The sequence below is a fragment of the Staurois parvus genome, unplaced genomic scaffold, assembly GCF_062004578.1.
Source record: "Staurois parvus isolate SC_StPar_1 unplaced genomic scaffold, SC_StPar_1.0 ptg000108l, whole genome shotgun sequence".
Classification (NCBI taxonomy): Eukaryota; Metazoa; Chordata; class Amphibia; order Anura; family Ranidae; genus Staurois; species Staurois parvus.
In genome coordinates this window covers 4700434-4724112 of record NW_028317904.1, presented here as the reverse complement: position 1 = coordinate 4724112, position 23679 = coordinate 4700434, and the positions used below count along the sequence as shown (strand labels likewise).

Sequence of the window (23679 nt, the reverse complement as noted above, 5' to 3'; positions counted from 1 at the left end):
ATCAAGATGTGGAGAAAATGCCCTTGAAGAGTGCAACTACACTTGCAAAGTGCACAGTCTAATTGCCTTTAGGAAATCAACCCAATGGGGTGTTTCAGTGTGCTGTGGTAAAGTGTGCAGTACCACATGCATTACTGCAATGTGCTAGGTGTTACCGAGTTCATAGGATATCTACTCACAAGGAGTCAGTTGTTCAATTGGGCCATTTTGCTCCAGATCAAACAATAATGTCTCTATGGATAATGCCAAAAAACGCCTGTGGAAAGATCTTAGGGAAACAGCAATCATTCATAGTGGAACATTTGTGGTTGTTTCCCCACTGAAAAACTGGTGTTGGAGGTGCCTTGCAATAGTTTTTCCTCTTCTTGCAGAAGCTCCCACATCCTCCTCTCCATTATTTAAACATTCTAAATGGTTAGTGGACTGGATGTGAATGTTCATGGGCTTGCTGTCCAAGAGACAACACAGAGGGCAGTTGGATTGTGGCAGCACATCAAAGTTTCCTCTAAAGCTTAAAGCGGAGTTCCACTCAAAAGCAGAAGCTCCACTTATTTGCTTCCCCCCTCCACTGCCGTATTTGGCACCGTTTGGGGGGAGCCGATACCCGTTTTTGACAGGTACCCACTTCCAGCTTAGTTTGCCGCGGTGAAGTGAGCCAGAAGTTCTGCCCCCTCCTCCCTCCCACAGTCTCCTGGGAACTTTCACAGGTCCCAGAAGACTGCCGGACCAATTAGGAAGCGTAGCGTGACTCACGCATGCACAGTGGGCACCCGGCTATGAAGCCACAATCTGTCACAGTCTGGTGCCCACAGTAGAGATGCCGGTGCCATGAGGGGAGAAAAGGGGAGAAGGGATGGCGCGGGTGACAACATTGCTGGACTTCAAGGCAGGTAAATGTGTGTTTATTAAAAGTCAGCAGCTACAGTTTTTGTAGCTGCTGACTTTAATAACCCAAAAACTTCTGGAACTCTGCTTTAATAGTTAGGGATAGTCAGGGATCTTGATAATGATTGATAGTCAGGGATCTTTGTTCACTACACTTCACCCTCTTGGTAAAAAATAACTACATTAGTCATACAAACTAAATTATGACAAGATACAGAAAAAATAAACAAGAAAAATTATCTTACTGGTTTGAAAATTGTTAACAGCATTTACACTAGAAGTATTTCTAAATACAGATGTTACTGTTATTGCATAGAGATTTCCTGGAAATAGGTTCTTGATGATACATTTTGTGTCATTAGTTGTATTCTGTCCTTTGTCTTTGTTTGAGTTCACATTTTTCCATGCCACATTGTACTCATATGAACTACTGTGAACATCTGTAGGTGGTATCCAATCAATAACTATTTCGGTTATACCAGTCGCATATCCAGCAACACTTTTTGGTTCATTTGGCACTGGAAAAAATGTATTTGTTTTAGAATAAATTTCTGAATGATCTGTTACAGCTTTATTTCATCATACAAAAAAAAACACACACACAAACACATTAACAAAGAAACTTATCAGAGTTACTGCACTGCAAACATCAATTCTGGCAAGAAGGTCCACTTTAATTTTTCTCCAAATGTTTGCTGTCTGGCATCCATATTCTCCTTCCTGCTCATTTATTAATTTACCCTGTGTGATGGGTTAGTGTCTTGATTCAAATTGTTAACAGTGGTTGTTTCTTTATTTTTCCCTACGTGGAGTCAATCTTTACTTATGATGGATGTTAATATGCTTGTGGTGGCCTTTGTGTCACTCAATAAAATATTTGAATTAAAAAAATGTGTGTAAAATGTATTAATTATTTGGATTTCACATTTGCATGTGTATATCAAAGGACAATACTTTTGTTTTGCACATGAGCATTTTTACACATGAAGGCTGCAACCTGTTTGCCCAAAATTTATTGAGACTGCTTTGTCGTATTTTATTTTCCCAGCCTTTTTTTTATACATTAATCTGTAGGTGCTATCTCTCCAGTGATGAGCTTTGTCTCACTGCAATGAGCAGTCAGTAATTGCAACATGGTTTTCCTCAATGACAATCCAATTTTCAGTGAATCACTATGGATCTATGCTGCCCAACAACTTGTACAGTATATAGACAAGAGTAATGCAAAATAATTCAATGCTTGTCTGGTAGCATGTGCACATATAATATACAAATATAGATGGTCCCAGTATACACACTTAATGACAAACCAATGTCATATTTTACAGCTGGCCACACACTTTACAATATGACTGTACAATCTTCGTAATATGTTCGTATTAACATCTATATACTATGAAAGCCAATCTAAACAATCCTTTTAATTTATATCTGAATTGGTAAGACCTTACACTGCTGATACAGTAAATCTAAAGGAAAACTCACTCTCAGACTATGGTGTGTATGCCTAATAATTAATCAGTATACATCTGTAACTGCATTTATCCTTCATGGGAAGTACCTTCATTCCTATACATAATTGTTTACCAAGAAAAAAAATCACACGGGACTTCTTTATTACTAAAACAGGTGCACAAACTGTATAATAAAATTAATATTGTTATAATTATTTTGCTAAAATGTTATCATAAAATGCATAACGCTGGCACATACTATAATCACTTTCAATTCCCCAACGTGTTATCTAATGAAAAAGATTTCCAATTCATAAGAGTCCAGTTTCCTTCCAATTTCAAAACTATAAGGTCCAACTGACATCTCAGTATGGTTTGTGAACATAAACAGGCACTTCTTTGGGACGTTAGGAGAATATACAGTATAACTGATTTGAAATAGAAAATTACTGATTTGGCCACTAGATGAATAGTTACATAATTAGTTTGGCTGAAAAAAGACAAAAGTCCATCCAGTTCAACCATAGAAAAAAAAAGTTATAATCCTATACCCACAGTTGTTCCAGAGGAAGGCAAAAATCCTAGCAAAGCATGATCCGATTTTCTCCTGCAGGGGAAAAAATTCCTTCTTGATCCCCCAAGAGGCAATCAGATATTCCCTGGATAAACTTTACCTATATGTTAGTATCTATTTATATTATGTGTATCTAGGAAAGAATCCAGGCCTTTTATAAGGCAATCCATGGATGGAGCTAAGTATCAGAAGATTGTAATACCGTTCAGATGTGGTATATTCCCTTTAAAATCAATGATTTACATTTGATGAGCACAATTCAGCATCATCCTATTTTTGCCCCATTGGCACAGAATGAATGTACATGCACTTTTACTGAGTGAATGGTTATACACATTTTTTTAAAACCAACCTCTTGCAGTTCATAACCCAATGTAATAATTGTCCCAGCCACATTCAAAAAAACTTTTGGTACCTTTCATGTACAACGTATTTGTGTGAACCCAACCAACCAGGACTGCCCATGGGAATATTTAGAGATAACGGAGTTACCACTCTTTTTTACATTGTCTGTAAAGCCTAGACATGATGAGAATATCGGACGAATGATTGTCCATTGTTTTTTTTCATGCTAGTTTCATATAAAAAATTAAGAGGTTAATAAAGTTACGAAAATTCTAGTACAACAGAATACAACTTTGGAAGTGATATAACATGTTGTATTGCATTATAATGTATTCTTTCACTTCTGAGCATGCATGTTCTTGCTTTTCCCATTTTTTTTAGACTAATACTGTACTGATTACACAAAAATTGCATGATCTGGTATCATACAAAACAAAAACGTTGTGTTTGTCCCTTCGAATAATTTTGAACGAAAGCTGTGTATTTTCTGATCATGTGTACTAGGCCTAAGAATTGTATACTATATACAGTATGTGTCATCAAACATGTATCACTCACAATTGTCAAAGTCAGATTTAAGTAATAGGTTAACAAATCTTTGATAAGGGTGACACTCTCAAAATAATTGCTTTACATCAGAGGCATGTTGCTGTATGACTTTACTTTTTCCATATTAGAGACAAAAATGTGTTGTTGTTTCTTAAAGTTCAATACAAGGCAACACTCTTCAAATGTAATATAAGGGGAAATTATATCTTTAGAAACTTAAATTGATTGTAAAGGCTGTTTTTTTTTATTAAAAATGAACAAACATGTTATCAGTGTTCATTTCATCAATGAAAATATTTTGATTTATGAAATTATCACTATTTTAGTTGACTAAAATACGACTAAAACAATTTGGATTACTAAAATACGATTAAAACTAAAATGGCATTTTAGTCAAAAGACTGACTAAAACCAAATCAAAATTTGACTTCAAAATGAACACTCTGGTTATATATCACAGCAGCTAAATTTGTGTCTGTAGTGCATGCTCAAACCTTAATACTATAAATAATGTTATTAGATTTTTACTCTAGGAATATATAATGAGTTTGGAAATTCTAGAGAAATGCTTAAATAATGCATTACAATTTAACTTTAACAATTTTACAATGGAACTCTCTACCCCAATTTATCAGACTATCGCCTACTCTGCTCACTTTTAGGCGATCTCTGAAAACCTATCTCTTCAGGGAAGCCTATGCTACCCTCAGCTAATAATGGAATCTTCTACTCTTCCAGTCCATCCCCCACAGTTATTACCTTTTGTACCACTAGCCCCTCCCTCCTAGATTGTAAGCTCCAAGGAGCAGGGCCCTCCTTTCCCTCTTGTATTGAACTGTATTGTTGCTGTATTGTCTCCCGTTATGTTGTAAAGCGCTGAGCAAATTGTTGGCGCTATATAAATCCTGTATAATAATAACTAAAGCCATGGCTCTAATGCACATCACTGGTTCAAGATGCGGTTCAAGTAAATATAAGCAAGGCTGGGGGGGAAAGCTGCACGTTCTGCCTTTAGAATCACTTTAAAGCAGAACTCAAGGTAGAATTTTTATTTTTTTATGTTCCCATGCAGTGGGGTTGTGCCCACACTACATGGGTTAACTGCTCATTTTGTGCAGGGGCGCAAGGAAAAGCTATACTTATTTGATCCTTCAATCCTCCGGAAAACAGCCCTCCCACACGCCCAGCAGTGGACTGTTTCTGCCATCCTCACGTCCAGAGCTGGTCTATGGGGCTGATGATATCAGGAACAGTTCATTCACAAGATCACTAGCGTATGTGTGTGTGTGTGTGTGTGTGTGTGTGTGTGTGGGGGGGGGGGGGGGGCAGGAGTGTCAGGGACCGGTCTTGTGCTCGGAGGATCATCAGATTAGGTAAGTTTATCTCTGCTCTCCTCGCCCCTAGACAAAAACGAGCAGTTATCCCATGCACACACATCCCCAATTTTGCATGCGTTCTTTAAATCAGGAATGAAAACTTGGGGTTCCACTAACTGACTAGATAGTATAATAAAAAGTAGATTCCTCCCTGTATTAATATTATATTAGTGTTCAATGGTTTCACAATAATATGCCCTTCAGCAGTATCTGTAAATTAAAACAGTAACTATTCACTATACCAAATCTCAATAAACTGAATCATTCCTTAATATTCTTGGGCCCACATTGAAAAATAAAAGGATCCCCCACATAGGAGTTCCAGCTCTAGGCTCACATTGAAAAATAAAAGGATCTGGAGTGCCAGATGTCTTAAAGGGGAGGTAACCCTATGAATAGACCATTTATGTAAATATGATTCCATTTACCTATAAAACATTCAGCCAAAGACAATGCACAACAGCAACATACCTCAGGAGTAAAGTAAACCGTTACAGTGCCGAAAGCTGCAGCAGATGTTAGTGAGTAAATGGTTGTATTGGATCAAATTGGTCCATGCAAACTATGTAAACTTCACTAAAACCTGGAGATCAGCTCAAAATATGATTAAAATTATATGTTTAAACATCCATAGATTTTAATTTTCTAGGAAGTAGCTTTGTATGTCCATGAAATGTGCTGACACATGAATCTGACCATTTTGTAATTAGAAGGAAGTTGTTACGAAGTTACGAATTGAACTCCAGAACAGCATGCTTTAAGAGGAGCTGGGAACTTTTAAGCTCCAATCACATTAACGCATAGGGGGATTTTGGGAGGAGAGGATTTGTGCATGGGGATGTATTTTCTTGGGGGGGGGGGAAGAGGGCTTGAACTAGGAGGTGGAATATGGGGAGTATCCCTGATTCCTGCACTATTCATCCAGTTGATCCAAGCATTTTGTGCATTATGTGCTCCTGAATCATGATCTCTGTATTTTATGTATTCCAGACTCCTACATTGTGCATGCTGTGTACTCCTAAACCCAGCTCTGTCCACAAAACTGTGTATATGAAGGTGGTCATACACTGATTAACCTTCAGTCAGTTCAGCATGGATCGGACAAATTTCGATCAGTGTGTGACCACACTATTCACACAGAAGACAATTATTTGATCAATTTGCATTTTGACACTGGGGGGAACTGACTTGGTGTCACTGACATCCCCTAGTGACACCAATACAGTGATCAGTACTAATAGAAAGCACTGACACTGTACTAATGACACTGGACAGGAAGGGGATAACATCTGGGGACGATCAAAGACTTAACTGTGTGCTGTGTGATGCTTTACTGTGTGCTGTGTGTGTGCTTTACACTGTAAGCACACTGCTTTGTATGGCTCTGCTATGCAGTGCCATACAGAGCAGTGTGCAGGAGCCTACAGGGGAGAGATCTGTGTTTATACACAGGTCTCTCCCCCATCAGTGATACTCAGTGATCGCCGGGTGCCGGCGGGGAAACTCTGGCCGGGACCCAGTGATTGACAGCCAAGGCCGCAAATGGCTGCACGGGCAGGGAGCGTGCGCACCTTACAGGGAACTGCAAAATCACTTATATATACGTGATTTTGCACAGCCGTGCTGCCCTGTAGCAGTATTTCTGCTATAGGGCGGTGCAGAATGCCCAAAGGTGGAGTTCTGGACCTGGGGTCTTCTACAATCCTATCAATGCCCCTGCTGTTGTTATTATGTGAGACTATGTGATAGAAATTCATATGCATATCTAGAAACAATATTTCATAATTATGACATTTGTGATCATTATGATAATATCAAATTATGATAATTATGTTTTTTGCTTATTCCTGTAGCCCTGATGAAGGGAAAGTGATGTTGCCCCTGAAACATGTTGGCTGTTTTTATACAGCTATCAACAATTAAAATTATCTTGGACTCTTTTATCCAGTTTTGGTGTGATGCTCCTTTCTGCATTTCTATCCTATGAATTGCAACCGTTTTCTATTAGATCAGACAATGGGGAGATTTAAAGGGGATTCTATAGCAATGTGATGTGGATTTATGTGCCAGCCTTATATATTTTCCGATTACATTTAATTTAAATATTCATAAATATATGAATTTTATGATATAGTTTGTGAATTTGTATTAGAACCTGTAAAGCCCTGTGTCAATTTATTCTTGGTACATAGTGTGTGGCCACCTTATATGTATAAATTAACTTTTTGTATTATGTTAATGAAAAATATCTGACAAAATACCAAAAAGAGTACAAAACACACTCTTTAAAACCCAATAAACAAAAACATTAAACAGTAATCCTAAAACAGTGTAATATTAGTTATAACAAAACAAACTTACTTGTCGTTTCTTCAATAAATGGATGTTGAACGCTCCGAACACCATTAATGGTTACAGTGTAGATAGTAAAACTGCATGTTACTCCAGCTTGCAAGTTCACTGTTGTGAAATTTTCTTTAATATTTGAAATATTGTAGTTCCCAGTGATGCATATTACCTCCACAATATATGTATATGTAAGCACATTAATATTATTAGGAAATGTCCAGTTAAGAACCACAGACTGGTTAGTTTTGGAGACAACAGCAAATGTACTGACAATTGATGGCACTTGAAAAGAGAAAAAAAGAAATAGCTATTTTCTCATTTAAAAAAAAATCACTATTTTAGCATGCTCATAATGATTAAAGGGCTGGTAAGCAGAAGCTTATATACACACACACACACACACACACACACACACACACTAAATACAATCTCAGGTGAAAAGTGTTTGCTGTGTTGAGTCTGGTACCTGGGCAGCAGTAGATTGCTACAGAACAGACAGTCCACACCAGACCAGACCAGACCTTTCATCAAAATGCAATATCCACCTATGCCTTCTTGCCTTCATATGCACATAGACCCGTACCTTTGTATGAAGGGTTGTATTTATGCGCCCAACTGGAATGACCAGTGTTCCATGCAGCCAGCTTATCAAAATCCATGACACAATGAGAGGAGACTGGCTGTACGGAATGGGTTCTTCATGCACATGCCAGTGTTTACATCAGTACAGGGAGAGATGCACGGCTCTGGATGCAGAACCTCATGATTTGCCGCCAGCTGCCAAGATAAATTGTATGCATCATCCTGTCCACATGCTTTCTAAATCACAGAGGAAAGGCTTTCTCATACAGAGATCAAGATGAAGACTACAGGGGAAATCCTATATTATGAAAAGGGGATGTAGGGCAGGGCAGTGGGTTCAGAGTAAAAAGACTGGTTGTAAGAAAGGGGATTTCTTTTTTTATCTCAGTATTTTTACATTGGGCTGGGATGAGCTTAAACAGTATTAAACCCAAAAACAAAAATGTACTATATTGCAGATAAACAATTCTTATGTTATCGCCAGTTTAACATGCATCACTGGGCAGCTGAGGTTTCAAAGACAGCTCTTGGTCCCCACTAATGATTGATAGCCAGCAGGACAAGCTCCCGATCATATGACCACTAGGACAGCCAATCACCTTTAATAGGGTAAAAGGGGAAGGGGTTACATGTGGTGGATACATTAATTATTTTTAAAGCTTTTTTTCTACTTTTTTTAACCTTGGTGGTATGGCCAGTAACACTCTTCCTGTTTTAGAGAATGGAGGACCAATGAAGAAACGTTAAAGCAACAGTTCTTTTCCATTTGGGATTACGGTTTTACATAAATGAATGAAACTAACTAATGTAAGCATCCCTGTCAGTGTTAAGTAGCTTGTCTCAACCCTCCAACTACCACTTTTGCAGGAATTTGAAAAATAACAGACTTACTGTTCAGGTGAAATTAAAGGGTAAAAAAGACCTAAAAGAAAACAAATGCAGCCACCACATCTTAGAATTTGTAGATTGCAATACAGCATATTAGTTTTTGGGCTAAATGCGGTTTTAAACTTTTAGATCAGGACCTCAAATTTGCACCTCATAAAAGTTTTAACAAATTTCAATATTGATGTCCACAAATAATAAGAAATTACTAATTAAAAAAAGCTGCTATCTAAGAGTAATTGTATGCGTGTTGCCCGTAAAGTAGAAGATTGTAGTACATTTATTAACCTCTTGCCGCCCAGCCACTGCATATAAACGGTTGCAGGGCAGCACGGCTGCAAAAAAGCACGTTTTAAAACGTGCTCCGCGCTCCCAAGGTTTTCGCGGGCAGGGGGCGCGCGCGCTCCCGCTGACCCGTGGGTGTCATGATTTGATCCCGGAGGGATCAATCATTCGATTTCAGCCTGTGATGTCCAGCTAAAATCGGATGATCGGTCCCTGTCCTATCCTGTCCTGTGCTGACAGTTACACAAGACAGGATATGATGTCATTCTTCTCTGCCTGGCACATTCCGTTCCAGACAGAGAAGAAGACATACAAATCGTGAGTAAAACAGCACATACCCACAGTTAGAACACACCTAGGACACATTTAACCCCCTGATCACCCCCCCCCAGTTAACACCTTCACTGCCCTGTCACCAGTGTCATTGATCAGTGAACAGATTTTGACTGATCACTGTATCAGTGTTGCTGGTGGCTTCAAATAGTGTTAGCGCCCCTCCCAGATAGCGCCAGTTTGCCTGCTAGTACACCAGTAATCCCTTTTAACCCCTTGATCGCCCCCCCCCCCCAGTTAACCCCTTCATTGCCTTGTCACCAGTGTCATTGATTACAGTGAACAGATTTTTACTGATCACTGTATTAGTGTCACTGGTGACTTCCTATAGTGTTAGCGTCAGTTAGCGCCCCTCCCAGATAGCGTCAGATTGCCCGCTAGCACACAAGTAATCACATTTGACCCCTTGATTGCCAGGAACACGCTCACTTGCACGCTAAACCTCCATTGCTAGTATAGTGTCTGATTGGATCAATATCTTTGATCAGATCAGCGCTATACCAGCGTTCACATTACTATAGTATCCCCAAAAACGCAGTGTTAGCGGGATCAGCCCCGACACCTGCCAGCACCTGCGTTTAGCCCCTACGCCCCCCCCCTTCTCCCCCAGCAAGTGCAGTGTCAGTAGATAACTGTCACTTGATACATTACACACAAAACCGCAGTGTTCACAGAATCAGGCCTGATCTCTGTTAGCACTTGTCGGTAAATTTTTTGTAGCGGTTCAAGCAGTCCCTGACAGCCAGGCGCTCTTTTTCCCCTGCAGTATCACTTGGTTATGTGGAGAGTCCCATAAATGCAGTACAAGCTGGTGCGGTGGCAAGCACAAGTAGTGTCCCGCGGCCACCAAGAATTCGCAGACAGGCCCGTAGAGCCCCTAGTATCCTTCCGGATGTGCTTGCAAATCCCGATTGGCAGCCCACAAATTCTGCAGCACCCGTACTTCCCCCCTTCACTGCCCAACCCGGAATTCAGGTGGAAACAGCAAATTTAACTACTCCCCTTGATTTTTTTGAGCTGTTTTTCACAGATGATCTTTATGCATTGATTGTGGATCAAAGCAATTTATATACATGACAATTTATCGCCGCCAACCCAAATTCAAACTTTGCCAGACCATTTGCATGGAAACCCATTACGGTTTCCGAATTTAAAGTTTTTTTGGGCCTAGCCCTCAACATGGGCATTAATAAAAAAAATCAATTGCGGTCCACAGACCCGCTTGCTCATATGTCCGTGTTCTCTACTGCCATGGCCAGGCATAGATATGAGACGATAATGCGTTTTATGCACTTCTACGACAACACACTCAGTCGTCCTCGGGGTGACCCTGAATTTGACCGGCTCCACAAAATTCGGCCCCTCGTAAATCACTTTAACCAAAAATTTGCAGATATGTATACTCCCCATAAAAACATCTGCATCGATGAGTCCCTCATTCAATTTTCTGGCCGCCTTGTAATCAAACAATTTCTCCCCAGCAAGCGTGCCAGATATGGGGTCAAGATGTATAAGACCTGTGAGAGGGCAACAGGCTATACATGTTAGTTTCGGATTCACGAGGGAACAGATAGTCACGTGGAGCCCCCTGGATGCCCAGACTACATGGGGAGCAGTGGCAAGATAGTTTGGGACTTGGTGTCATCCTTTTTCCATATGGGGTACCACTTATACGTGGACAATTTTTATTCAAGCGTGCCACTATTTAGACATTTGTTCAATCTGGGAATTTGCGCATGTGGCACTGTGCGACCTAATCGCTGGGGCTTCCCCCAACGGCTTGTAAATACCAGTCTTAGAAAGGAGGACAAAGCCTGCATGAGAAACGAAGAATTGCTCGCAGTGAAGTGGAAGGACAAACGGGATGTTTACCTCCTGTCTTCCATTCACGCAGATACGACCGTCCAAATTGCCACAGCAGCTGGTGTTGTTGAGAAGCCCCTCTGTGTCCACGATTATAACCTTAACATGGGAGGGGTGGACTTCAACGACCAGATGATGAAGCCGTACTTAGTTTCCCGAAAAGCCAGACGCTGGTACAAAAAAGCGTCTGTTTATTTATTTCAATTGGCTGTATATAACGCTTTTGTTCTCTACAAAGCAACTGGACATAGTGAATCCTACCTAAAATTCTAGTTAGAGATCATCAGGGCCCTTTTGTATCCAGAAGGTGCTGCGCCCCAAACCCCCATCCCAGATGCAGTTAGCCGTCGGCATGAGAGACATTTTCCCGATACCATTCCTGGTACCCCAACCCAAAGAAGACCCCAAAAAAGATGTCGTGTCTGCAGCAAATGTGGAATTAGGCGTGACAGCCGCTATTGTTGTCCCTCCTGTCCTGGCCAACCTGGCCTCTGCGTCAAGCCCTGCTTCCGCCTCTACCATACACTAGTGAACTATTCGTATAGGGTACAGCACGGCACAGTTCAGGGCACATTTACACAGGCTCTCGAAAGATGTTAGGTAGTCAGGAAACTGGCTATCGCATTTGGAGAGACCCGACCATCTGTTTTAAAAATGTTTAAAGTTTGAAAAAAAAAGTTAAAAAAAAAAAAATTAAAGTACACATCCCCCCAAAAAATAAAAAAATTTAAAAACCAAAAATAGTTATAGTTTTTTTTGTTGTAATTTTTTGTGATTGTTCTACTTTTACTGTTTTTATTGTTACTGTTTTATTGTTAATCATTTCTGTTTGTAGGAATGTTTTCAGCTGCAACACTGACCTGTTTATTCTGACAGCAACAGGAACTTGCTCTCAGAATAGACATAAATCCATGTCGGCAGCGCTGTTGGATGAGATTTTTCATCCGCAGTTAAAAAAAGAGAATATATGCCAAAGCATGGGGGCCTGGGGTGGCCAGTGGGTGGATGGCTCCTATGCTTCGGCATATATATTTTATATTTGTTGGCACATTTCATGTGTGCCCACCATTAGAAGTGGGTGGATGCAGGGAGGTTTTCTAATGGTGGGCATACCACCACACACTTTTCCTTATAAAGTTGTTTTATTGAGTTTGTTTTATTGTTAACCATTGTTGATTTCTTTGCAGGAATGTCAAACTGCAACACTGACCTGTTTATTCTGACAGCAACAGGGTCTTGCTTTCAGAATAGGCATAAGTAGGCGTGTGCAGTGCTGTCGGATGAGATTTTTCATCCGCAGTTAAAAAAAAAAGAGAATATATGCCAAAGCATGGGGGCCTGGGGTTGCCAGTGGGTGGATGGCCCCTATGCTTTGGCATATATATTTTATATTTGTTGGCACATTTCATGTGTGCCCACCATTAGAAGTGGGTGGATGCAGGGAGGTTTTCTAATGGTGGGCATACCACACACTTTTTCTGGCAGAGATTTCTTCTCTTTTTTTTTTTTATTCAGCCCACAGGCTGCATAAAGAAAAAAAGAACATAGCATATACACCCAACAAGGACCAGCGACCTACTGGTACATCACTGGACTTTGAATGGTTATACCAGGGTGATCATCCTGGTATCCAGGCATCATCCTGGTATCATTTTTTTCAGCCGGTAATGGGCTTTCATGTAAAAGCATTCCTAGTGGCTAATTAGCTGCAGGATTGCTTTAACAAGCAGCAGGAGAAAATGCCCCCCTCCCCCTCCCTGAGATAGCATTAAAAGTGATAAAAAAAAAAAATTAAAAGGGACAGTGTAAAAATAATTAAATAAATCAGAAAAAAAAGTACCCTCGCCCATCCGCGCACACGCACACCCACGGTCATGAGCGTTGACCCTGTGCCAGTATGGAAACAGCGATTGCACCATGCATATGAGGTATCGCCACGAACGTCAGATCACGGGCAGTAATTATAGCTCTAGTCCTCCTCTGTAAATCTAAAATGGTAGCTTGTAAAGGCTTTTAAAGCGTTGCCTATAGATATTAAAAATGTATGCAGTTTGTCGCCATTGCACAGGGCATGTGCAATTTTAAAGCATGTCATGTTTGGTATCTATTTACTCAGCATAGCATCATCTTTTATATCATACCAAATAATTGGCCAATATATTGTGTTGTTGTGCATTAAAATTAAAAAAGTGTATATTGTTCAAAAAAATTGCGTTTGAAAAATCGCTGTGTAAGTAATATGTGAGATAAAAATTTGCAGCACCCACCATTTTATTTACTAGGGTGTCTGCTCTAAAAAAATATATGTTTGGAGGTTCAGTTTAATTTTCTAGCAAAAATACTGATTTTTGTAATGTGAACAAAAAGTTTCAGAAAAGGCTTGGTCTTCAGGTGGTTAGAAGAGTGAATGATGTGTGGCATAAACTTCTAATGATGGGCATAAAATGCCCCCAGCCCCCAAAATGACCCCTTTTTGGAAAGTAGACACCCCAAACTATTTGCTGAGAGGCATGTTGAATCGATAGAATAATTTATTTTTTTACCACAAGTTTTTGGAAAATGACAAAAAAAAAAATTACACAAAATTGTCATTTAAATAATTTATTGCTCACACAAGCCATATGTATATGTGGAATTACTCCCCGAAATACATTCTGCTACTTCTCCCAAGTATGGGGGTACCACAGGTGAGAGACATTTTGGCAGTCTAGCCAAGTACAGTACCCCAAAATCCAATAAGCACCTTCAGGCTTTTAAAGGGCTTTATTTCCTCATTACACTTCCTGACTACCTATCACAGTTTCGGAGGCCCTGGAATGCCAGAATAGCACCAAACCCCCCAAATGACCTATTTTTGGAAAGTAGACACCCCAAGGAATTTGATAAGAAGCATGGTAAGTATTTTGCAGATCTCATTTGTTGCCACAAGTTTTTGGAAAATGAAGAAAGAAAACAAAAACATATTTTTTCTTTTCTTTTTTATATTTCAAAACCTTGTGAGGAAAAAATGAGATCTGAAAAATACTTACCATGCCTCTTTTTAAATTCCTTGGGGTGTCTACTTTCCAGAAAGGGGTCACTTGGGGGGGTTGGTGCTATCCTGGCATGTCAGGGCCTTCAAAACTGTGATAGGTAGTGAGGAAGTGAAGCGAAGACGTTACGCACCTTCAGGCTTTCAAAGTGGTCATTGGATTTCAGGCTCCTGTATGTGGCTGGGCTCCCAAAAAGTCTCACACGTGTGGTATCCTCATACTCGGTAGAAGTAGCAGAATGTATTTTGGGGTGTAATTCCACATATACCCATGGCTTGTGCAAGAAATAAATCATTTAAATGACAATTTTGTGTAAAAAAAAATTAAAAAACATGTTTTTGTCATTTTCCAGATACTTGTGGAAAAAAAATAAATCTTCCATGGACACAATGGGGTTTATTTACTAAAGCTGGAGAGTCCAAAATCAGACTCCCTTTTGCCTAGAAACCAATCAGCTTCTAACCTCAGCTTGTTCAATGAAGCTTTGGCAATGAAACCTGGAAGCTGATTGGTTTCTATGCAGAAGGGAGTCTGATTTTGGACTCTCCAGCTTTAGTAAATAAACCCCAATATGTCTCTCAGCAGACAGCTTAGGGTGTCTACTTTCCGAAAGGGGGTCATTTGGGGGTATTTTTTCTATCCTGGTATTTTAGCACCTCAAGAGAATTGATGGGCGGTCAGAAAGTAAAAGCTGTGTAAATTTCAAATTATCTATACCATAGTTTGTAGACGCTATAACTTTCACACAAAGCAATCAATATACACTTACTGGGATTTGTTTTACCAAAAACATGTAGCAGAATACATTTTGGCCTAAATTTATGATGAAATTTGAGTTTACGATATATTTTGTATAGCTGAAAGTAGAAAATATTGTTTTTTTAAAAATTTTTGTTTTTGTGTTTATAGAGCAAAAAATAAAAAGCGCACAGGTGATAAAATACCACCAAAAGAAAGCTCTGTTTGTGTGAAAAAAAGGACATAAATTTTGTTTGGGTACAGCATTGCATGACCGCGCAATTATCATTTGAATTAGCGCCGAGTAGCAAAAAAAGGCCTGGTCACTAAGGGGGGTAAATCTTCAGGAGCTCAAGTGGTTAATAACGGCATCAACAATTTTACTTTCAACTCCTACCTTATTATTATTCACCCAATTGATGTATTTAAGAATATGGTACCTGAGGATATTAAGAGCTTGTTAACACTAGTGGTTGGTGAGCGGTAAAACCCTGTTGAGCCATAATTTTGTCACCCCCAACCACTCATCCCTTAAGTGCTGAGGCAGCAGCCAGGGGTGTACACATGCCGTGGCTGTGATGCTTTGCCTTATGGCTGCAGCAGAAACTTAACCTCCTGTTGCTTTCGATGGGTGCTACCCATTCAATTGAATGTGTTTCTGCTGCAACCACCCTGCAACTGTGTACAATGCAGGCAGTTGCAGCATGCTGGTGGTGCAAGTTTCAAGAGGTTAAAGCAGGCGGTGAGGAGGCAATAAAATGTCTCCTCACTGCCTGTCAAATGTTTTTTTTAGAGCAATCTTAACAAGAATTGCTCTTCAGAAAGCAAGACCTAACATACGGTCTCCATGATGTTCATTCTGCTCACCACCACACTCATACATTTTGACCCAACATATATAACCAAATAGGAACAAGATTTTCAACTAAAATTCTCACTCAAACAAATTGATAGAATGCTTTGATATACTCACAAAACCTCCATATGCACTAAATATCAGAAATACGGATTTAAAATACTGACAAGATGGTATTGAACTGCACATAGGCTCCACCAAATGTTTCCACTGACCTCAGATACCTGCTGGAGATGTGGTCTGGCCATGTGATGTCTCCTGTGCATCTTCTAGAAAACCAATATACTACAGACCTTTTGGATCGTATAGAATTTGAAATCCCATTGGACCCTGCTTTCTCCCTATTGCACTGCCACATCATTCCATGGTCGACAAACGTTCGCCCTTACCAAATTTGGTCCCAGCCAGAAGCTGTATTTCAGCAACAACCCCCCACAGTTGCTATGGCAAAGGACATTCAATGAAGGGAGTATTTAATCTTCACAAAAAACGCTCCCACTATAAATTCTGGAGCAAAAATGGATCTATTGGCATGTGTTCTCCTTAACCTAAATATAAAAAAACTTACTTCAGGCAGACCCTACCCTAAATAATATGTAGAGGAGTAGAAACTACCTCACTCCCCCATCTTTTCTCACCTATCCCCACCGTCTTGGCCTGGAATATTACCCACAACCCCCACCACTTTACCTCACCTGATGCATAACTTATCTTGTTCTTAAGTTTTAAGTTCTTAAGTTTCCTTTACATTCTCATGTCCTACCATAGAAAAGTTAACGTTGAATACAAGAGTATGCACAGTGAATACAAGGATTTAACCACATATTTAACCACTAGCCTACAGGGCACTTATACCCCCTTCCTGCCCAGGCCAATTTCCAGCTTTCAGCGCTGTTGCACTTTGAATAACAATTGCGGGGTCATGTAACACTGTACCCATATGAAATTTTTATCATTTTTTTGTGACAGATAGAGCTTTATTTTGGTGGTATTTAATCACCTCTGGGTTTTTTATTTTTTCTTAAACAAACCAAAAACCACTGAAAATTTTGAAAAAAAAAGTTTTTTCTTAGTTTTTGTTATAAAATTTTGTAAATAAGTGATTTTTCTCTTTCACTGATGTGCGCTAATGAGGCTGCAGTGATGGGCACTGATAGTATGCACTGATGGACACTGATAGGTGGCACTGATGGGCACTGATGAGGAGGCACTGAAAGGCAGCACTCATATATGGCACTGATAGGCGGCACTGACTGGCACTGATAGGTGGCACTGTTAGGCGGCACTGACTGGCAGCACTGATAGGTGGCACTGACTGGCATTGATAGGTGGCACTGACTAGCACTGATGGGTGACACTGAAAGGCAGCTCAGATGGGCACTGATATGTGGCATTGATGTGGCACTGATGGGCACTGAAATGTGGCACTGATGTGGAACTGGCAGGTGGCATGGATGAGCACTGAGAGCTGGCACTGATGGACACTGACAGGTGGCGCTGCTGGGGCTACACAGATCATCAGGGCACACTGATCATCAGTGCTCTGATGATCTGTGTACATGTCCCCTCCGAAGAATGACGATTACCAGCTCTCCTCTCCTCACGAGCTGTCAGCGTGACAGCTTGTGAGGAGAGAAATGCCAATAACCGGCATCTCCCTGTTTACATGTGATCAGCTGTGATTGGATCACATGACCGAGGCGACATCTTTGGCTCTTTCCGTGGATCGGTGATCCGCTGTGTCCGATGGACACAGCGCACCGCCGATCACCTTGCTGCACGTTCCGGGAGCCAGCGAGGCGATCGGCGGGAGCCACGCATAGGAGGACGTCCTCCCAGAACAAGAGAACCACCTTGCGTCCGTCATATTACTATATGGCGGGTGGGAGGCGGTTAAAGGAGTTGTAAAGCTCAGACATCAAATATGAACAAAGCATATCCATTTATAGTGTGTACTTATCTCATTTAAGAGGACTAAGTGTCATTTCTGCCTGCTGCTTTGTTCCTCTGCTATCAGCCTGAATCACTTCTGACTAGTTTTCCTAACACCAAGAGAAAAATGGTGACATGAGAGAGACCTCCAGCAGATTGACAGCTTCAGCTCTGTTTCTGTGAGCTGTGTGGAAGGGGTGTGTCCCTTCCATCCAATCAGCTTTCAGCTTTCCTCACTGAGCTTTGCTGAGTGTAATTTCTGGTCCCTGCCAGCTTGTTTTCTAAATTTTCAAACAAGTGTTTAAATTCAGCACTTTGAATGGATGTAGAGAAGAGAAGACTGCAGATATTATTATTATTATTATTATACAGTATTTATAAAGCGCCAATAGTTTGCTCAGCGCTGTACATTACAAAGGGGGACAGAACATGTGACAGAACAATACCAATACAATGTTATACACGAGGGGTTCGAGGGCCCTGCTCTTTCGAGCTTACAATCTAGGAAGATGGACAGGTATAACTTAGAACAGTAGAAACAGAAAAAAGCTCTTTCAGGCAGGCGTGGAATTCTGAAGCAGCCTTGTCAGGGTCCTGTCCACGGCAGAAGTTCTGGAAAATCTGGCATTTCTGACAGTACCCTGCATGGCCGCAGAAGCACGCAACAGCCTCAGTTTGATGCCAGACGGCCTTTATGATCTCTAGCTCCCTGTGCCTTGTTCCTGTTTCCTGTGATTGTGACCTGTGATTTCCTGATACCAACTCGGCTTGCTCCTGGACCTGTCTACTCTGATTTACCCCTGATCTGACCTCGGCTTGGCTTACGGATACGCTCTCTCTCGCTCCTCTGTGTATGACCTCGGCTATCCCATCTGACTACGTCTGCTCTGATTCCCACCTGGTACCTGACCTTGGCTTCAACCGACTACCCAGTAAACATCTAAATCCCGGAAGGGCTTGCATACCACACACAGGTGCCTCCTGTCTGCAGACCTATCTCTGTGCACCAGCTGTGCTTCTGAGTGGACCACCAACCAGCACTCCTACAGGGGACCTGTGCAACTTTGGGCCTGACTCTCGCTGTCCCACTCTCAGGGGAGTCCAGAACTTAGCCACAAGGGAAGTCCGCTCTCCATTGGCCTCCATCACCAGAAACATGATAGCCTTAAATTGATTCTAAAGACTTTTTTTTCCTAAAAATAACAAACATGTCTATTCTTACCTGCTCTTTGTAGTGGTTTTGCACATAAAAGCCCAGATTCTCCCCTTCTCAGGTCCCCCACAGGCTTTCCTGGCCCTTCCTCCTGTCAGGTGCCCCCACAGCAAGCAGCTTGCTATGGGGGCACCCTCTGCTCCGTGTATCCATTCACACACAGAGCTGCGGTTTGGCACCGCCAGTGGCTCCCGCTTCTGTCTTAGCCAGTGAAAAGCAGGAGTCCTGGGATAGCCGAGACTCCAGTGAGGGGGCTTAGGTGAGTATTAGGCTGCTGCACACTGAAGGTTTTTTAGAATGTATGAAGGTGAAAAAACCTTCAGTCTTTAGAAACACTTTAAAGAATAGGTTTACATTTTGACAAAAAATAAATGCACATTTTTTTTTCAGGTAACAAAATGTGCATTTATTATTATTATTATTATTATTATTATTATACAGTATTTATAAAGCGCCAACAGTTTGCTCAGCGCTGTACATTACAATGGGAGACAATACATGTGACAGTACAATAACAATACAATGCGATACACGAGGGGTTCGATGGCCCTGCTCCTTGGAGCTTACAATCTAGGAGGGAGGGGATAGTGGTACAGGACGAAAAGCTGTGGGGGATGGAGTGGTAGGAAGAGTGGAGGAGGTCGGCAATTAGCAGGAGGTGGGGTAGGCTTCCCTGAAGAGGTGGGTTTTCAGGGTGTGCCTAAAGGAGAGGAGAGTAGGTGATAGCCTGATGCATTGGGGTAGGGAGTTCCAGAGGATGGGTGATGCCCTGGAGAAGTCCTGGAGGCGGGCATGGGAGGAGGAGACCAGGGATCTAGAGAGAAGGAGGTTTTTGTAAGGAGCGGAGAGTGCGTTTTGGGTGGTATTTGGATTTTTTATTATCATTTATTATTGTCACAAGAGACAGCAGATCGATGGCACCATGTAAGACTCCTGCAGACCTGTCAGTGTATCTACTTGCCTATATGAGATAGACGGGCAAGCAGATATACTGACAGGAAGAATTAATGAACTACCACGGCATTCCACAGCGCCATGGTAGTTCACTGAGAACTAACTACAAGCCGACAGTTGCTGAGGCTGTCAGGACTTGTAGTTCATTCATTCGCAGAACTCTGTGAATGAATGACACGCCATGTGGGCATTTCACGCTGATTTCAAAAACTGACAACTAGTATGGAGTACTTCAAAAACTGACAACTAGTATGGAGTTCTTCTCCCCATACTGCTGTCATAACAAGGAGGAGGGGATCAGGCAGTGGCTGCAGCTTTGGGAACATATAACATATTTCCAAAAGATAAACTTATCCTTTAAAGCGTATTAACACACATATAGCATTAATGTGCATTTTGGATGTGTTGTATAGGCATTCATGTTGGTGTCAGGCAACACTCCTCAAACGCCATGTGAGATGTGTTTTTTTTAATTTTATTTTCTACAAGGCTAAAATGGGAAATGATCACTTTTACAATGTGTTTAAGGTGCTTATAGTGCGTTTAAATTGAAGTGATTGGAGGCAGTTGCAAATAGTCAATGCCAAACTCTGCAGGCAGCATTATTTTTGCCTTACCACAACACGAGACAATGCTAAATCTGCTGTGCAAACACGACCCAACCGCCTATTTTCGGTGCCTGCATGAAAGAGTCCATAAGGAAAAGAACAAGATAGATTTTCCCTCAAACTGAAACCAGCTCCATCTCCATCCTCAAGCTTAATGAGGGGACTGTACATAACGAATCCATGTATTTCAGACTCTTTCAAATGAATCCTGTTTGTCTTGTTAATAGCATGTCAATTTTTCAATGGAGCATAATCCAGAAAATCTGATTTTTGGTTGTGGTAATGTTATGGGAATAACTGCAACTAATTCATTTAAGAGCTGATCATTGTCTATTGTAGATTCTTATCCAGTAGCAACAGTCTAAAAATTCTACAAATTCCTGTGTCCTTCAATGGATGAGTGAAGGGAAATGTATGTCTTCTAGGTCTGTCATTTTGTTTTCCCCTCCACTCCATTTTACATTTTGTACTAACATGTGGATTAATTGTTTTGTATTATACCCTGAATGAGTTAATGAAAATATGCTGTGTTAGTTATGTGTTACAGAACTGTACTCCCAATATTCTTCTTCTAGCTTAGCCTTGGTAGAGATGGAGATAGTATCCAATTATTTCTTTGTATTAACAGCACCTGTTTCTGTTATGATATAATTAAAAGTCAAATATTTCTGTCCCATGGGAAAATAATTGTTGGATACTTGTAACTGATTTCAAGGCCTGAGAAAGTCATGTTTATAGCCTTGACAAGTATCTAGCGAGATTCTATTGTATGTAGTAGATAAGTGTTTTAAAACAATTTAGAAACTTTTATTCCTGGGAAAGTGACACTCCACTTCTCATCACTTTTCAGAATTGACGTCAATGTTGTCTTTTTGTATTCAGCCAATCAATTACTGACAACTCAGCTTTTCTGTGCCCCCCACCTTTCTTTTTTCTGTTATATTAATTTTCTTCCCGCTAATAAACTTGAGAGATTGATTTCAACTATCACCGTGTGTATGTCTGTCATTTCTGAGATGAAGCCAATCTCCCCGACGCGTCGTACCTTCAACAGCCTGATAAAGACTGATAGCCAGGGGCTATCGACAACCTTTCAATTGGAGGTCCCACCGAGATCGGGAGGTCAACCCATTTGCGGTCACCCGGTAAGATAAACAAAATCTGTCTGTCTGTCCGGCTGTCCGTGGGCTCTGACTAAACTCTCGATCTCTGAACTGTGACAGGAGTATTCCGGGAATACTTCATTGAGTCTCCGGGAGACTCAGATAAGGAAAGGTGATTTATGTAGACAGGGTCTACATTTCAAATACCTAGACGGGGTCTAGGTATAATTACAGAGTCTTAACTAGTCTGTTGAGGGTAACCAACTTTCTTTTCTTTGCTTCTATTATCAAATGCATAGAGTATAAGATAATTTGTTTATGCAAATAAGTGAACCCGGTTGGTAAGTGAACGGGTCAAAGTCATTGAAATAGAGTCAATATTTAAGTTCTTATTGTCTATCTTTTGTTGAGAGTGATAAGTGGTTATGTGTCACTAGACCCGTTCTGTACTGTCAGCTCCGTACTGTCAGAATATATCTTTCCTTCTCCAAAGAGGACGTGATTTTTTCATTGCAGCACAGCAGCAAATCCAACCCACAGCCCCATACCCTGTCCCAGTCCAGGACGCTGTGGAAGACCAACCTGAACCCCCACCCAAGGAATTCCTGATTCCACACAGAATGAGGAAAACCTTTTTTACTGAAGGATTAAAAGATATCAGGGTCCCTATTAGTAGACATGGCAAATAAAGCAGGAATAGATAAAATTTTCAGTCCCGGAAAGGCAGGTAGAACCAGACACAAAGTGGCGATACAGATCAAGCTATATTCATTTCTCACTGTAGGAGACTTATTGATAATTAAATGTTTGGACATAGAGGACATTGACTGTGTTACAAAACATTGTTCTGTTGGTGTTTGACATTCCGTTTTTTTTTTTGCAGCCATACCGTCTGATGCTGAATGTTTTTTAGTAATTAATTTAGCAAATGCATTTTTAGCGTCTTTGTTGATGCAGAGACACAGCCCACTTTTTTGTTTTCTGTTTAATGCCTTGGGGTTTTTGTAGATTTTTCTGTAGTCTACGCAACTGTTCTCCAGGCCACTCTGAGGGGGTGGACACTGGACTATGGGTCAGTCCTGCTGCAGTACGCGGATATCATCTGCCTCTGCAGTCTCACTAAGGGGGCCGGCCTGAGGGATGGGGAGAGTTTGTTGAAATGTCTTTTTGAAGGTGGAAACAAAGTGTAAAAGAAAAACTACAATGGTGTAAAATAAGTGTTAAATATCTGGGTTTTGTGCTTACAAAAGGAGGAAAGGAAAGTCAGTTCAAAGAAAGCTGTGGCTCTCCTGAAACTTGCCCGCCCACAAACCAAGAAAGATATGTTCTTCTTTCTTGCAGCCATTGGTTACTGCCGCCAGTGGATACCTGACTGTTCCTATTATGACAAGCCACAACCCAGAAAATGTCAGAAATTGTTAAGTGGTCAGATGACATGGTTGATGCATATGTGTATTTGAAAAATGCAATGGTAACTGCCCCAGGCCTTAGCCTTCCTGACTATGTAAAAATGTTTCATGTGTATGCAAGGGACAATTGTAAGACCATGGCTGGTGTACTAGCCCAAGAGCATGGAGGCAGACTTCGCCCTGTAGCTTTTTTCTCAAAAATGGTGCCAGTTCAGGTCCAAGGCATGCCTGCATGTCTCAAAGTGTTGGCATTTTACGTTATGACTGTGGAGATGTCTATGTCATTCACCATAGGACACCCTATGATATTGCACACTACACATAATGTAGCTATTTTACTAAGAAATATACACA

The 23679-nt window shown here is 40.9% G+C and overlaps 1 protein-coding gene across 1 annotated transcript in view; it reads right to left on the bottom strand.

Moving 5' to 3' along the window:
* Positions 1 to 23679, bottom strand: part of LOC149467497 (receptor-type tyrosine-protein phosphatase H-like) — a 581796-nt gene that overhangs the window by 335724 nt on the left and 222393 nt on the right. Inside the window, exons 9-10 of the mRNA XM_089671609.1 lie at positions 7545 to 7814; positions 1131 to 1403 (exon numbers count right to left, since the gene is read on the bottom strand). Coding sequence (XP_089527735.1) covers positions 1131 to 1403; positions 7545 to 7814 — 543 coding nt within the window. The remainder of the gene's footprint in view (positions 1 to 1130; positions 1404 to 7544; positions 7815 to 23679) is intronic.